Source organism: Peromyscus californicus, unplaced genomic scaffold (assembly GCF_007827085.1).
Source record: "Peromyscus californicus insignis strain IS unplaced genomic scaffold, ASM782708v3 Scaffold_11__1_contigs__length_118956290, whole genome shotgun sequence".
NCBI classification, from domain to species: Eukaryota; Metazoa; Chordata; class Mammalia; order Rodentia; family Cricetidae; genus Peromyscus; species Peromyscus californicus.
The window spans coordinates 90,843,869-90,859,516 of record NW_026294402.1 but is presented as its reverse complement, the minus strand read 5'-3'; the positions used below and the strand labels follow the sequence as shown (position 1 = coordinate 90,859,516).

At 37.4% G+C, this 15,648-nt stretch overlaps 1 protein-coding gene across 4 annotated transcripts in view; it reads left to right on the top strand.

The window, feature by feature from the left end:
- The window catches only part of Rasa2 (RAS p21 protein activator 2), a 119,850-nt gene that overhangs the window by 45,521 nt on the left and 58,681 nt on the right, over nucleotides 1-15,648 (top strand). For all 4 annotated transcript variants that reach the window (XM_052717502.1, XM_052717482.1, XM_052717511.1 and 1 more), the window contains exon 5: nucleotides 6,235-6,311. In XM_052717502.1, coding sequence (XP_052573462.1) covers nucleotides 6,235-6,311 — 77 coding nt within the window. The remainder of the gene's footprint in view (nucleotides 1-6,234; nucleotides 6,312-15,648) is intronic.

The window sequence follows — 15,648 nt, the reverse complement described above, 5'->3', positions numbered from 1 at the left end:
TTCTGTGTCCATACAGCTTCCTCATTCTTAAAGATCTGACTCACAATCTGCAGAGAGAAGTTAGCTGAATTTGGGTCACTATCCACTGAAGTCTAATTTGATGTTGGAGGAAGCATAAGGCAATGCATTCTGGAGTTTAGGTTAGGCCTGTTTGTCTAGGGGCTTGTGTGGATGAAATGATTAGTTATCTCAGAGAGGGAGATGTTTAGTTTTCTATCGTTACCAATAATTAATGTTTGTACCTCGAGTCATTACTGATAGTTGTTGCCCAAGGATCATTTATGAAATGAGGATCTCAGTGTAAAGGGTTGCCCTTGCTTGTAAAGACACAGGAAGTGACACACGTAAATGTAGTTGAATTCTTAAAGGAGATGATCCCTATTTGCATTTTTACCAAAACAGTTGAAATATTCTTTAGCCTTTTACTTTGCTACTTTACTATTGTAGTTATTAATTATTTTCTTTTCAGGAGTTCATGATAGCAGTTATTTAATGAGTGCATTTTTTTACCTTTTTGGACAGAATTTTAACTTAAAAAATTTATTTTATGTGTGTGGATGTGTTTGCCTGTATGTATGTCTGTACCATGTGTGTGCCTAGTGCCTGTGGAAGCCAGAAGGGTGAGTTACAGATGTTGTGAATTGCCATGTGGGTGCTGGGATTTAAACCCAAGCCCCTCTGCAAGAGCAGCCAGTGCTCTTAACTGCTGAGCCGTGTCTTCAGCTCTTTGACAACATTTTTAAAAAGAATATTTATTTATGTATATGTATCTGTGTCTGAGTATATGTATGTGTACCACATGTGTGCAAAGCCCACAGAAGTCAGAAGGGGGCATCAGATCCCCTGGAACGAGAGTTACAAGTGAGTGTGAGCACCATGTGAGTTCTGGGAGTCAAACCTGGGTAACACGAGCAGTGAGTCCTCTTAACCACTCACTCTTAACTGAAACATTTCTTCAGCCTCTTTTCTACCTTTTTAATGAAACACAAAAGTTTTTTTTCTGTTTGTTTTTTTTTTCCATTCTCCCCTGTGGGTTGAACTGTTCTCTTAAACCATTAAAATATGCCTTTCAGACTCTACACTGAGTCTTAGAGAACACACAAATGCCTCTCACTACTTAGGACATTATGCCACCAAGTTCAGTGGGCGTTTCTAGTCTTCCTTTCCTTGACTTTTAATTAGGTCTTGATTCTGGCTGACTGCTTCTTTCAAAGCATTTCCTCCTTAGGTTCTAGTCCTGGTTCTGGTTCTGGTAGTCATTGTGTGCCACATGGTGTGCTTTTCCTGTATTTTCTTCCATACAAGCAAAGTTAGTACAGCTTGTACCAGTGCCTTCTGTAAATTGTAAATTGTGTTTGGTTTTAGTGCCTGCAGCTATCCTCTTAGCTGTAAAGATGCTGGAAATCACAGCTTTTTTTTTTTTTTTTTTTTTTTTGGTTTTTCAAGACAGGGTTTCTCTGTGTAGCTTTGCGCCTTTCCTGGAACTCACTTGGTAGCCCAGGCTGGCCTCGAACTCACGGAGATCCACCTGCCTCTGCCTCCCCAGTGCTGGGATTAAAGGCGCGCGCCACCACCGCCCGGCGGAAATCACAGCTTTTAAGCGTTGTTTCATTCTTATTTTTTAGGCGCCATGATACAGAACATACTTTACATAAGAATGTTAACTATGGGTGATGTCCCACCCAACTTGTACAGACAGCAAGCCCAGATGTAATGTCAGTTACATCTTTTTGATGCAATTACTTATTAACTCTTACCCAACAGGATAATCTTGACCACCTGGATCACTATAAGTTGTTGTTATATAATTTTTGTTCATGGCCTTTGTTTTAAAACTATTTTAGACAAATGTTTAAGAAGAAACCTATACTAATTTATTAAATACATGCTCAATTAAGGCATAGTGAACATAAAGGCATAATTCATTATTATAGATTGATTTGTAAAACTTCATTTCATTCACAAATTTGTACATGGGGAAAAAACAAATTAGCCATCCTATCTTTTTTTAATTTAATTTCTTAATTTTTATTTATTTATTTATTTTGAAGCATGGTCTCACTATGTAGCCTTGACTGGCCTGGAAATCACTGTGTAGACCAGGCTAGCCTCAAACTCAAGAGATCTTCTTACTTCTGCCTCCTGAGTGCTGTAACTACAGGCATGCATCCCTATGCCCTACTCTATCTCATTATTAAATTATTGTTTAAAGAGAAAAACAAGTTTTTTTTTTTAAAGAATTGCCACCAATATAAGATGTTATAAAGTAAAACTTTGTGTTTTATGTGACAGGCAGTTGTGTCCAAAATTATTTATAGAAGCAATTTCTATAGATAAAGCTATGTCAGCTGCTGTGGTGATGCGTGCCTATAATTCCAGCTCCTCTGGAGGCTGAGGCAGGAAGATTACCTACTCTGACTTTGGGAACCAACCACTTAGGCAGTATAGCAAGACTTGATCTCAGAAACAAGCAGCAGAAATCTGTCAGAAGCCATATGTTTGATTTTTTAAAAATAGTTGAAACATACCAAGTTCTTTTTAATTTGTTTTTTAGATTTGTTTATTTTATATGTCTGTGTGAGTGTCTACATGTGTGTATGTATGTGCACCATGTGCATATTTGGTGCTCTTAGAATCCAGAAGAGGCACCGGGTCTCCCAGAGCTGAAGTTACAGGTGGTTGTGAGCTGCTGTGTGGATGCTTGGATTTAAACGAGGGTCCTCTGCAGGAGCAGCCAGCATTCTTAACCACGGAGCAGTCTTACTAACCCTGAAACATACTGAGTTTTTATAAGGAAATTATTAATATTTAAATGTTTATGATTTAAAGACTGTCTAGATATGAGAGGATTTTATCTTTATGCATTGCATTTAACCTGAGTACCTCTGTTTTTTCAGAATATGCATAAATTTTCATGCATTTTTATTTGATACTGATCAGTATATATACATGTCTCTTATGTTTTTCCCTTCTCTGGGCTTCTTTATGAGTATTTTCTACTGATTAGCCTCTCTTTTTTATTCCTCTTCAGCTATTGCTGATTTGATATTAAATACATCTCATTTCAGTTACTTTATTATTTAATTCTAAATTTTTTATTTAATTCATATCATAGTTTCCAGGTATTTGCTAGATTTTTTTACTTTCTTCTGTGTTTAAAAAACAAAAAACAGACTGCAGTCGACATGTAAAAAAAAATAATAATAAAAATATTAACAAAAAAATCCCAGGGGTACATATTGTGAGTTTGAGGCTGGCCTGGACTAAATAGTGATGTTTTTTTTAAAAATTTAAGAAAGCTATTTTGAACTCCCACTCACCTTAAAATCTGCTATTCTTTTTACACACATACATACACACACACACACACACACACACACACACACATACAGGTATATTTTATTCTTGTCATCTGTGTAGTAATTTTTGGTAGACTACTGGCATTGAAATGTAAACATACTGGAAATAATTTTGGGCTGTTAATCCACATCTACACAGTGGTGAAAGATGTAAGAAATTTGTGTGAAAATAATCAGGGAAGACTCATTTTTCTAAAATGTTCACATATCTGCCCTTTTTTTTTTTTTTTTTTTTTGAGAAAGTGATTGGCTATATAGTGTATGCTGATCTCGAATTTACCATTCTTTCAGCCTCAGCCTCCTAGGTGCCAGGATTACAGGTGCATATCACTACGCTCAGTGCAGATTTGGCTTTTTAACACTGAAAAGCAGCTTTGTATAATTTAAAATATACATTCACTTTCTTTACTAAAGGCAATACAGGAATACTCAGTATTTTGGTGAATACTGGTGTAGTAATTTGCACATGTATTATTTATGTTCCCAAGTTAACATTACACACCATATTTGCAATTGTTTTTGTTGTTGAGATAGCCCTGTGACCCCTGGCTATCCTAGAACTTGCTCTGTAGACCAGGCTGGCCTTGAACTCAGAGATCACCTGCCTCCATCTCCCAAGTGCTGGGATTAAAAGTGTGCACCACCACCACCACCCGGCTGTAACTATTTTTGTTTTTTTATAAACCAACTATCATCTTTTTATGAAAGTAGACAATGAGGGCTGGGAAGATGCTTCAGTGGGTAAAGCATTCTGTGTCACAAACCTGACACCTTGACCTTTATCTCCAGAATCCATGTAAAGGTAGAGGGGACAACTTCTGACCTATGCAGCACCATGCAGTACCAGTGGCCACACACACTCACACTAATAATAATAAATAATTTTCAGTAGACAATTAACTGCTGTTTTATTGTTTATAAATTATAATTCCTTAATTTAAACTTTCAGTTTTAGTGTTCCTCCTTAATAATGTGTATCTATTTGTTCTATCTTAAGTATTTTCTTGACCGGGTTAATATATTAGTTATTAACTAATACCAAAGGAATGCTCTCTTGACCATTAGTAGGAGTAATTAACATACTAGCTTGGCTTGAATCAGTGATAATAATTCCTGGTAAAGTTTCATTAAATATTTTATTTCTAGGATTATGTACTGTGATTTTAGTTGTGAATAGTTTTCTTTCTCTATTTTAATGGTTTTTATTGTTTTAGAAATAGAATAGGTCCTAGACATTTCCTGAGAGACATATGGAAGTACTACAAAATGTGTATGTTTTAAAATAGTGAAACTGCTTTAACATGCAGATGTTTGCTCAGTTATATAAACTGCCTTTCTGGGTAAGTAACATACACATGCTGGCATGACAGAAAATGTGACTTAAAGTTCCAGTTGAGTAATACTAGAAATTGCTATGTAGTATGGACCTTCAAGGCCAGTCTTGAATCACAGAGGTTGTGAATGCTATAAATGCAGGAATGGTGAAAGACATAGTGTGTAAGAGATGTGTGATTTATATCAGTATGTGTCTAGAGGTTCCTGGACTGTTTCTCGGTTTAATTCCAGCTCTACATAACTACTCATTTTATACATTGATGCCTTTTGTTGCTTCAGAGCTTAATCCTCTTGTGCAGACCTTTGCATTATGACTCATAACTAGTTGTTGTTTGTCACGTGGTATTCATCTAACCCTGAACTTCATAGCTCATAGTCCTGAGATGTGTTCTTGTAAGACAAGTCCCCATAGAGCAGTAAAACTGATTCAGGTTAGATTCTTTGAATGAATGTCTAAAAGAGCTCTGAAGAGAAGCCATAACTAGAGAGTAAATACCCCTACCTCTGATAAGATCTCTCAGTTCACCAGCCGCTAGACGATATACCCTAAGATCTCCACTTGGCACTGTGGGTATTTGTCTTGTCAGTTGAGTAGAGGTAATGCAGCACTAATTGTTAACCAGTTTAGAGTTACTCATCACCAGTGAAGGGAGAAGATAACCAAGCTCTAGATTATGTTGTTCCTAAGCTCTTTTTTTTTTTTTTGGTTTTTCGAGACAGGGTTTCTCTGTGTAGCTTTGCGCCTTTCCTGGAACTCGCTTTGGAGACCAGGCTGGCCTCGAACTCACAGAGATCCGCCTGGCTCTGCCTCCCAAGTGCTGGGATTAAAGGTGTGCGCCACCACCGCCCGGCCCTAAGCTCTTTTCTTAAGGAAGTTGACGGCTTGACTTGCTTTCAACTTACTAAACTGTGTTTTAAACCCACCTCTTAACAGCTGTGCATCAGAGAGAACTGTTTTATTCCAGTCCTTCCATCAGTGGTTTTGGCCATGTATTGTTACTCTTTAAGTTATGTATCCCTGGCTAGTTTGTGAACTTCTGGTAGGTAGTGCCTGTGTCTTAGACATCTGCTTGTTCCCATCTGTTCCCATAGTACCTCCTAAAATATAGCATATATTAAATCAATCTTTAGTAGTTGATAGAAGTAAGTTTTAAAATATTGATTCTTACTGTCTTTTACATAATTTTATAGCTTTAGAAATTAATTTCTTAATTTTTCCAAAAACTTAGGTGCCATCTTTAAGGAAAAACTGTGGTCATTAAGGTACATAAACACTTATGTTTATGTTTAAACAGGGCATAAAGTTCTTAAATTTTTTGCATATTGTATTTAATACAAGTATTAAACTGTTTTCTTTCAGAACTTTGATATATATATATTGTTGGTTATTATACACTTAACAACCAAGTGTATGCAGAGCCATGTGATAGTGGTTAGTGAATTATTATTAAATATATGTGCCATTTGGACAAAAGTACATTGTAATATTTTGTTAGCAAAATAGACTGTTCCGTTTATGATTTTTTTTTTTTTGTCACAGGGAAAAGTTCACCTTGAATTAAAACTGAATGAACTGATAACAGAGAATGGAACTGTGTGCCAGCAGCTTGTTGTACAGTAAGCATATCTTTTTTATTTTTATTTTTTCACCAAAATTACCTTGAAATAATTCTCTACTTTATGTTCTTAGACCAGCTTCTTATTTTTAATATTTCAGAATCTTCAAAATGGAACTCATATATCATTTCTTTACCAAGCTAATAATCCAGTTCATTTTTTCATCTAGTCCACTCAGCTTATGGCAAATCATTACATATTCAACTTATTTTTATTGGATGTGGGTTAAATGACATATCTCTATAAGCATTAAGGTATGGCAAGGTCATGGGTAATTGCCTCTGACTTCCTAGCAGTGGATATTTGGGAAGTATTTTCAGAGGATGTCTTTTCGAAGAACTCGTGACACTCTACAGAGCTTTTAGGGAGACACACACACACACACACACACACACACACACACACACACACACACACACGAGACAAGACACTCAAACTAGTGGACACCCTAAAGTTGCCAGCACTTTTCCTGCAGATTTGGTATTATTATTCTTTTGTTTGTGGGTTTTTTGTTTTTTGTTTTTCTTTTTCGACACAGGGTTTCTCTGTGTAGTTTTGGTGCCTGTCCTGGAGCTTGCTCTGTAGGCCAGGCTGGCCTTGAACTCACAGAGATCTGCCTGGCTCTGCCTCCTGAGTGCTGGGATTAAAGGCGTGCACCACCACTGCCTGGCAGATTTGGTATCTTTATCATCCACATTCCTAATGGTCTGACTACGCTGTAAAATTCCTCTTCTAGCCTAGTCTTCTACTTCTTCCCTCCCCTTCAGATCCATACCCTAAGTTATGGATCTGAAGCTACCAAGACTCCTTCATGCTGGGACCTTCTGTGTCTTTGCTTCAGTTGATATCTGAATATCCCCTGAAATGAGGAGGTAAATAACCCACATACCTCAGGGCAAGGAAACATTGTTCCTTTTTTATTGCTGCTCCAGACTATAATTCACTCTCCTAATGATGAAAACTCCCATTCCTGAAGGCATTACCTTTCTGTATTAGTCTGTACTAATACTATATATGATCTTAGAGGTTCTTTTTTTTCTGTTTTTATCAGCTGTCTTGATGCTAATAAAGATAATAAAGTTTTATTGTTATTTGCTTATAGTTTCTGTTTTATTGATTTTCAACTTAAGTTTACCTGTTAAAAATAGTCCTAAGCCAGGCGTTGTGGTGCATGCCTTTAATCCTAGCATTCAGGAATCAGAGGAGGTGGATTTCTGTGCATTTGAGGCAACGAGGTCTGCATAGAGATCCTAGGACAGCCAGGGCTGTATAGACCCTGTCTCAACAGAAAAAGAAAAAGACATTCCAAGATTTGTTTGCAGATTTTACTCCTAGACTGAGAGCCTAAGGTGAAATTCTTTGAATAAGGCCTCTTCCACTACTCCCTTCCCTGCTTAAGGTTGGTTGTTATAGTCATTTGAAGTACTGTTAGTTGGATTAGTTTGTTTTATTTACATACCATTTAGGTTTCTTGATTTAGTTCTTGTTGGTTTAGTTTTTTTTAATTTAGTTTTAATTTATGTGTATTGTGTGCGTGTGTGTTCAGGTATATACCACACATGAAGATGTGTTTGCAAACATCAGAGGTGTTTGATCCCCCGAAGGTGGAGTTACAGGCTGTCATGAGCCACCTGGTCTGGGTACCTGGAACCTAACTGGAGTCCTCTGAAAGAAGGAGCATCACGGGCTCTTTATTGACTAAGCTGTCTTTCCGGCTCCCTGGTTTTATTGTTGAGGATGTAGACTATTAGCATGACTTCAAAAGAAGAAAGTATATCAAAAGGCATTCATAAATGCAGTTCAATCCCCTCTTCTTCACACTCCACTCTTGGCAACCACAATCTGTTCTCTGTATCTGTCGTTTTTTGCTTTTTCCAAAATGTCATTTGAATAGACTCATATAATAATACATCCAGTTTTTTGTGTCTGCCTTTTTTTTTTGCTTAATATACTCCTTTTGATATTCATTCACATTGTTGCCTATAATAGTAGTGAATCTTCTTTCTAATGTTCTGTTTCCTGATGCTAGGCACACACAGGGTTAAGTTCTACCACCGAGCCAAACTCCAGCCCTTTTTTTTTTCTTTTTTTGCTGTAGCTTGACAGATAATCAATGCACGTACTGGTTAAGTAAACCCAACTTCACACTCTTAAGTTTAAGGGCTAGATGTCAACTTTGGACATTTATTTAAAAAATGTTTTTAACTTGAGATTATAGATTCACAAGAGGGGTTGGGGATGTAGCTCAGTGGTAGAGCGCTTGCTAGGCCCTGGGTACGGTCCTCAGCTCCGGAGGAAAAAAAAAAGAGAGAGAGAGATTTACAAGAAGTTGTAAAGGTAGTGCAAAGAGGTCTTTGTGCTCTTTACTCAGTTTTCCCCAGTAGTTACATCTTACATGACTAAAGAAATTTGTATTGATACATTTTATTGTATGATTATATACCACTTTATTATAGCATAGATGTATGTGTGGAACCAACACTACAATCCAGATAGAGAACATACTAATGTCTTCTTAAAGCTGTCGCTCCTGCCACCCCGATAGTCATACTCCTCTCTGCACCACCATCCCAACCCTTTTCAAACCTCTTTTCTGTCTCCTTGTCCATATATTGTCATTTCAAAACTGTGTGAGGGCTGGAAATGTCAGCACTGGTGAAGTGCTTCCTTGTGTGCTGGGAGGTCCTAGGCTCAGTCTTGAGTAACACACACACACAAACGTGCACACAAAGAAGTGGGGGGAGGAGGAAGAAGGGTGTAGGAATAGAATATGAGTGTGCATAGCCTTTGAGATTGACTTTTTTGTACAAATCTGAACTATGTGTAGTCACTTTTAGATGATGTCATTTTTGCGGGGGGGGGGGGTGGTGGATGGGTTCGAGACAAGGTTTCTCTGTGTTGTTTTGGTGCCTATCCTGGATCTCGCTCTGTAGACCAGGCAGGCCTCGAACTGAGAGATTAAAGGTGTGTGCCATCACTGCCCGGCAGATATGTCACTTTTAAAAGTCATTCTGGGTAAGAGAGTTGCTAGAGAGATGGCTCCATTCTTTAAGAGCACTTGCTGCTCTTGTAAAGGATCTGGGTTGGGTTCCCAGCACCCACAGGGTGGCTCATAACCATCTGTAATTCTAGCTAGGAGACTCCAAGAACCTTTTCTGGCCTCTGTATGCACCAAGCAGGCATGTGGTGCACAGGCATACATGAAGACAAAACATTCATACACATAAAGTAAGAATAAAACTTAAAGTCATTTCTGGGGCTGAAAAGATGGCTCAGTGATTAAAAATGTATATTGCTCTTGCAGAGGACCCAAGTTCAGGTACCCACACCAAATGACTGGCAACTGTCTGGAACTCTATTACTCCAGTAGATCAAATGCCTATACTTTCATGTATGCATAAATTTCCCCCAATACACATAAATAATAGATAAAATATATTTTTAAAGGAGTAATGTTCTGTTTTGTGAATTTTTACCATTTATTTTTAATGTAATTATTGATAGGCTTAAATCTGTCTTGTGTACTGTCTTCTATTTCCGGAATTTACTTGAACATAATTTAAAATTACATTTTTATCTTTAGTACTTTTTTATCTATAGTGTATCTTGTTACATAGGTTCTTTTTAGTGGTTGTTTTAGATACTAAACTATGTACATGTATGATAAACTATGTATGATAATCTATTGTCACCACTTCACCAGTTATAGACATCTCGCCTCCTCTTAAACCTTTCCCTCTCTCCCATTTTTAATATTTTTTGTCTTAAACATTGTGAACTATGCCAGTGTTAGAATTCTTTTCTTCAGCCATCCAACTTAATTCAGAAAAGAAGGCAAATGTAATATTATTTACCCATTTTGCTCTGTCCGTGTTTCTTTCTTCCTGAATTGACATTCCTTTTGTCATTTTGTTTAAGTAATTCCCTTTTTTTGCCGTTCTTCTAGGGTAGATCTATGGGTGACACATGCTCTTAATTTTCCTTCTCAGAATGTTTTGATTTTCTCTACAGACATACATATGCAAAGTAAAACTAGCTCTCCTCACCCTCTAAGCTTTGGCCATTAATGTGTGTGTGTGCGTATGTGTAGAGCAATAACTTTAGTTGTTATTTGAATTTGTTTTTCGCTTTTTCGTGGAGGAGCCAGTGGACATTAGCTTATAAAGGTTTGCTTTTCTGAGTACCCTATATCTTGATTATTGAGCTAGGGAGAATTGGATGGAGTCCTTTCAAAGGACATTTTTTTAAAATCTAGATTACTCACTGATGTTTCCAGGTTTCTAATGTCTTTACGTCTGTGTGAAGTGAACAAAACTAAGTTAATTAACTTCCTCATCTAGTCACTCCATGCCTTTCTTCGGGTCCTCATGTCTAATTGGTTGGCTTTCTTCTCTTCAACTTGGAGTTTTCATGGTTTTTATAAAAAGTATCCATGGTTTGTGCTGTGCTTACTAGAAAATAAAAACATGTGTTTGTTCCATCCTGTTTTAAAATTGGCAATCATTTCATTTTATTCATGAGTAACATTCCATTATATAGACTCTGTCCATCATCCATTTACCGCTTGGAAGACATTTGAATTGCTCTAATCTTTGAGCAGTTGTAAAGAAAGCTGCTATAAATGTTCATGGACAGGTCTTTTATGTGAACACATGTTGGTCTGTTCTTTTCTTTCCAGAATGTTTTAAACCTATATTGTATATACCCTTTCAACTTGTAGCAACAAAAACCCAGTGAGAACTTTGTGGAGTTTATTGTTGTTTCTCAACCTTATAGATCTTTTCCAGTTCATGACAGTCTCTGTTTGGTGTTGCTGAAGTGTATTTTCATGTCTAGTTGTCTTTGTGCTGCCTGCTCAGCTTTTAGTTTGGAGAGATCATATGTGGTGAATTCATATCGTAGTAGTTGTTACTATCTTCTTTTTGCTATTTTTTATTTAAATTTTTCATACAGTATATTTTGATCATTTCCCCTCCCCCAACTCCTCGAAGATCCTCCTGACCTCTTCCCACCCAACTTCATATACTTGCTTGTACTCCATGAACTCTCACTCACACGAATGCGCACACACATACACACATTCTTACTTTAAAAATAAAAAATGAAAAAACCAAAAAAAAAAAAAGAAAAACACAACATGGAGTCCCGTTTGTATTCTCCAACTGCTCCTGGGCACAGGACCAGCTTTGGAATGTGTATGATATACCCAGAGACACTATTGGAGAAAACTGATTTTTCTCTTTCCCAGCAGTTTTCAGTTGCAAATAGCTTCTTTGCATCCACTTCTCCTTCTCAGTGCTGGAATTTTATCTTGTTTGATTCTCTGCAGGTGTTATGCATGTTGTCTCAGCCTCTGTGAGTTCATATTATATCAATCCTGTTGTCTCTAGCAGTTGCTTTCTTGGAGTCATCTACTACATCTGACTCTTAGAATCTTCCTGATTCTTCTTCCACGTAGACCCCTGAGCCTTGAGGGGATGATTTGATGAAGACATCCCATTTAGGACTGAGTGCTTCAAAGTCCCCACTCTGCACATTGTCCAGTTGTGGTTCTATGTTAATTCCATCTACTGCAATAGAAAGCTTCTCTGATGAGGGTTGAGTGATGCACTTACTTGTGGGTATAACATTATGTCATTAGGAGTCGCTGCTATGTTCCTTTAGCGGAATAATAGCAGTAGATTTCCCCTAGGCCCATGACCTATCTCGTCTCAGGTTCCTGACCACTTTAGCAGTGTCAGGACTGGGTTCCATCTCCTGGAGTGGGCCTTAAGTCAAGGCAAAGGTTGTTATTGTGAACATTTGTGCCACTGTTGTAGCAGTGTACCTTCCAGGCAGGTCTCTGTTGTAGGTTACAGGGTTTGCAGTTGTTTCCCCACTTCAAGGACTCACTTTCTTCGGCTATGCTTTTCTCCTGCTTCACTGTCTCCTGATTCTCACTGGCCTTGTTAGATCTCCCATCCTAAAATGCATGCCTCTGAGACACTTGTACTTATCTACCCCTCACTGCTAGCTAGCTCACCCTCATTTTCTGCTCTCCTTTGAAGACAGACTTCTCAAAGACATTTCATTTAAAGATGCAGGAGCTCGGGGAATGGTGTGTGTACAGGATTGTACACAAATGTGTACAAAATGAGTGCTGACCAGTAGATATTTATATGAAAAAGAAAACATTTTACATATTCATTCCCAGTTTTATACCTATCAGACATGTGTGGCTATTGAAGACTTGAAATATGGCCTATATGATTACATACTTTTTAATTTTAATTTAAACTTAATAGCTAAATGTGGTTAATGGCTGCAATATTAGTATAGCTCCAATAAAAAACAAACAGAAGCCTAGAATCCTTTTTTAACGGTGGCTGTTTTCAGGGCTGGGATAAGGAAAATATATGATGAGGCTAGAATATCTTATGAAATTAAAAAGTAAAAAATACTCTCAAGATAATGGACAGATAGATGTGAATGATTGAAAGACATTGAAACTAATCTGAATGAACTCCAGATGGCCAATTGCTTTAGCCTCAAAATTAGTAATAATAATGGATTAAAATCTGCAGAATAAAATAAATATTCATGAATCCCTACTGATACAAGCAAAGAGTTGAATAAATGCATAGGAGGAAAGGATTCCTTCCTTATAGTAGAGTTCTAATGAGTGAATTCAAGAAGAGTGATGGAGATCGAAATCAGCACTGTTGGTAAAGACCAACTAGTAACTGGGAAAGACAAACACTGCACACTCTCAGTTATATATGGACATTTAGAAAGCTATTATCAAGGAAGTGCATAAAGAGTAGTAGTTCCCAGAGCCTTGGTAACACATAGGGGAAGGATTGTGGAAGGAGAATTGTTAATAGGTACAGAGCTGCAGGACAGGAGGAATAATTTCTTTTCTTTCTTTCTTTTTTTTTTTTTTTTTTTTTTTTTTTTCTGAGACAGGGTTTCTCTGTGTAGTTTTGGTGCCTGTCCTGGAACTCACTCTCTAGACCAAGCTGGCCTCAAACTCACAGAGATCCGCCTGGCTCTTCCTCGCAAGTGCTGGGATTAAAGGTGTGCGCCACCACTGTCGCCCAGCAGGAGTAATAATTTCTGATGGTTTATAGCACAGTTCAGCACAGCTAGTAGGGAGAATTTTGAACGTTCCCAAAACAAAGAAATTATGTCTAGATGTTAGATAGGCTAATTCCCTGATATGATCATTATACATTATATAAATGTATTGATCTGTCACACTGTATTCATAGGTATGTACAGTTATATGTCAGTTAAAAATAAAAGCACATAATAAAAATATAATTAGAGATTTAGAGAGGTGGTTCAGTGGTTAAGAGCACTTGCTACTCTTTCAAAGGACCTATGTTTCGTTCCCAGAACCCACATGGTAACTCACAACTTCATTTCCAGGGGGATCTGACACCCTCTTCTGACTTCCACAGGTACTAGACATGCAGATGGTGTACATACATTTAGGTAAACACTCATACATAAAAGATAGAAATAAATAGCTAGATAAAATATAATAGGATAAGAAAGTATCTAATACTAAGCATGTCTGCCTAAGTATGATTGCATATTTGTATAGTCTCAAAGAATTTCCCCATTAAGGTTATCTCATAGATAACCAATTCACAGTAATGAGACATCCAGTACCTCGATATTATATATTGTAGAGGACATCAAGCTATCTGATTCCAATCTGGTCATGAGCAAATACCAAACAAACTCAGATTAACTAATATGAAAGCAAGTATCCCAGGGGACATGGTACCTGAATGTAGTGTAGGATCCCATATTGCATCCTGGATCTTGGCAAAATAAGTGACATCTATAGATTAGTGTTAGCAACATTAAAGTTAATGTTATTTATTACAGTAGTTTCACTATTACAGTAGTTTCACATTGGTTAACACTGAGTACTGGGTTTGCAGAAACTCTGTATGGTATCTTTACAACTATTGGAGAAACACATGTTTTTGATGGTCTGTACCTCGTACATTGAACCTGTTGGTGTGAGTCTTAGTCTCACACCCACTGTACTGTCTGTACCATTGCAGCTTTTCACATCTAAATCCGAATTCTCTTCTTCTCGTGTTTGTTTAGCTCCTCTCCACGGCCTTAGCAAATACCTGAGTTTACCTGTGTTTTTATGTCAGACCTTACGTTTTTTCTATCTCTAGACCTCTGTTGTTTTTTTTTTTTTGGTTTTTCGAGACAGGGTTTCTCTGTGTAGCTTTGCGCCTTTCCTGGGACTCACTTGGTAGCCCAGGCTGGCCTCGAACTCACAGAGATCTGCCTGGCTCTGCCTCCCGAGTGCTGGGATTAAAGGCGTGTGCCACCACCGCCCGGCTAGACCTCTGTTTTTTAAGGTGTTCTTTGTCTCTGTATGCTATGAAATAAAATTTTTAAATGTCCTTGTCCACAATTTTATTTTCTGTCATTTTTGCTTCTGTTTTGGTTTTGTTTTTCACAATAGGCCATGTTTATTATTTACATTGGAAACTGAAGTCACTAAAGACTTTGTATTCCTGAAATGTGCTTGAGTTGTTCTGTCGGTATCAGTTAAGTTTCTTGGAAGCAGTTTGTTCTGATTATAATTTGCTTCTCAGCTTTGTCAGGCAGATGAGAGCACCATATATCACAGAGCTAGTAAAGGCCCACCAGTCACAGAAGAAACTGGTAGTTGATTAATGACGCCTCATGCGTGGGAAAACAAAAACCCTAAAATATGGTGCCTTGGCCTGTGCTGTTTTGGTTAGTTTCAGAATTTTTTAAAATAATTTATTTAAATTTATTTTATGTGCATTTGTGTAAAGGTCAGATCCCGTGGAACTGGAGTTACAGGCAGTTGGGAGCTGCCATGTGGTTGCTGGGAATTGAACCTTAGTCCTCTGGAAGAGCAGCCAGTGCTCTTAATTGCTGAGCCATCTCTCCAGCCCTAGTTTCAGAATTTTTAAAATTTGACTTTTGATGCCCAGTTTAATAGAAAGAAATCTTATTTTTAATTTTCTCTTTACTTGTCAGTTCTCCATTTGCAGTTCACCCGTATATGTAATGAGTAAGTTTTTTGGAGAGAAATAGAGGATGTTGCTCAGTAGCCCTGGTCCTTAGAAATACAAATAGAAAAAGAAAAAAAAAAAAAAAAAAAAACCACTTAGCAGCATTCATGAGCTTCTGTTACGCAGCAGGAAATGAAGACTTAGACATTAAACTAACTAACTTAGTAATAATTACTGAGAAATTTTGAGAATCAGATCATTAAGTTGTGTTCTGTGCTTTCTATAACTACAACTATAATCCATAAAGTGGATTGGATGGCCTTGGTGTTTATAGT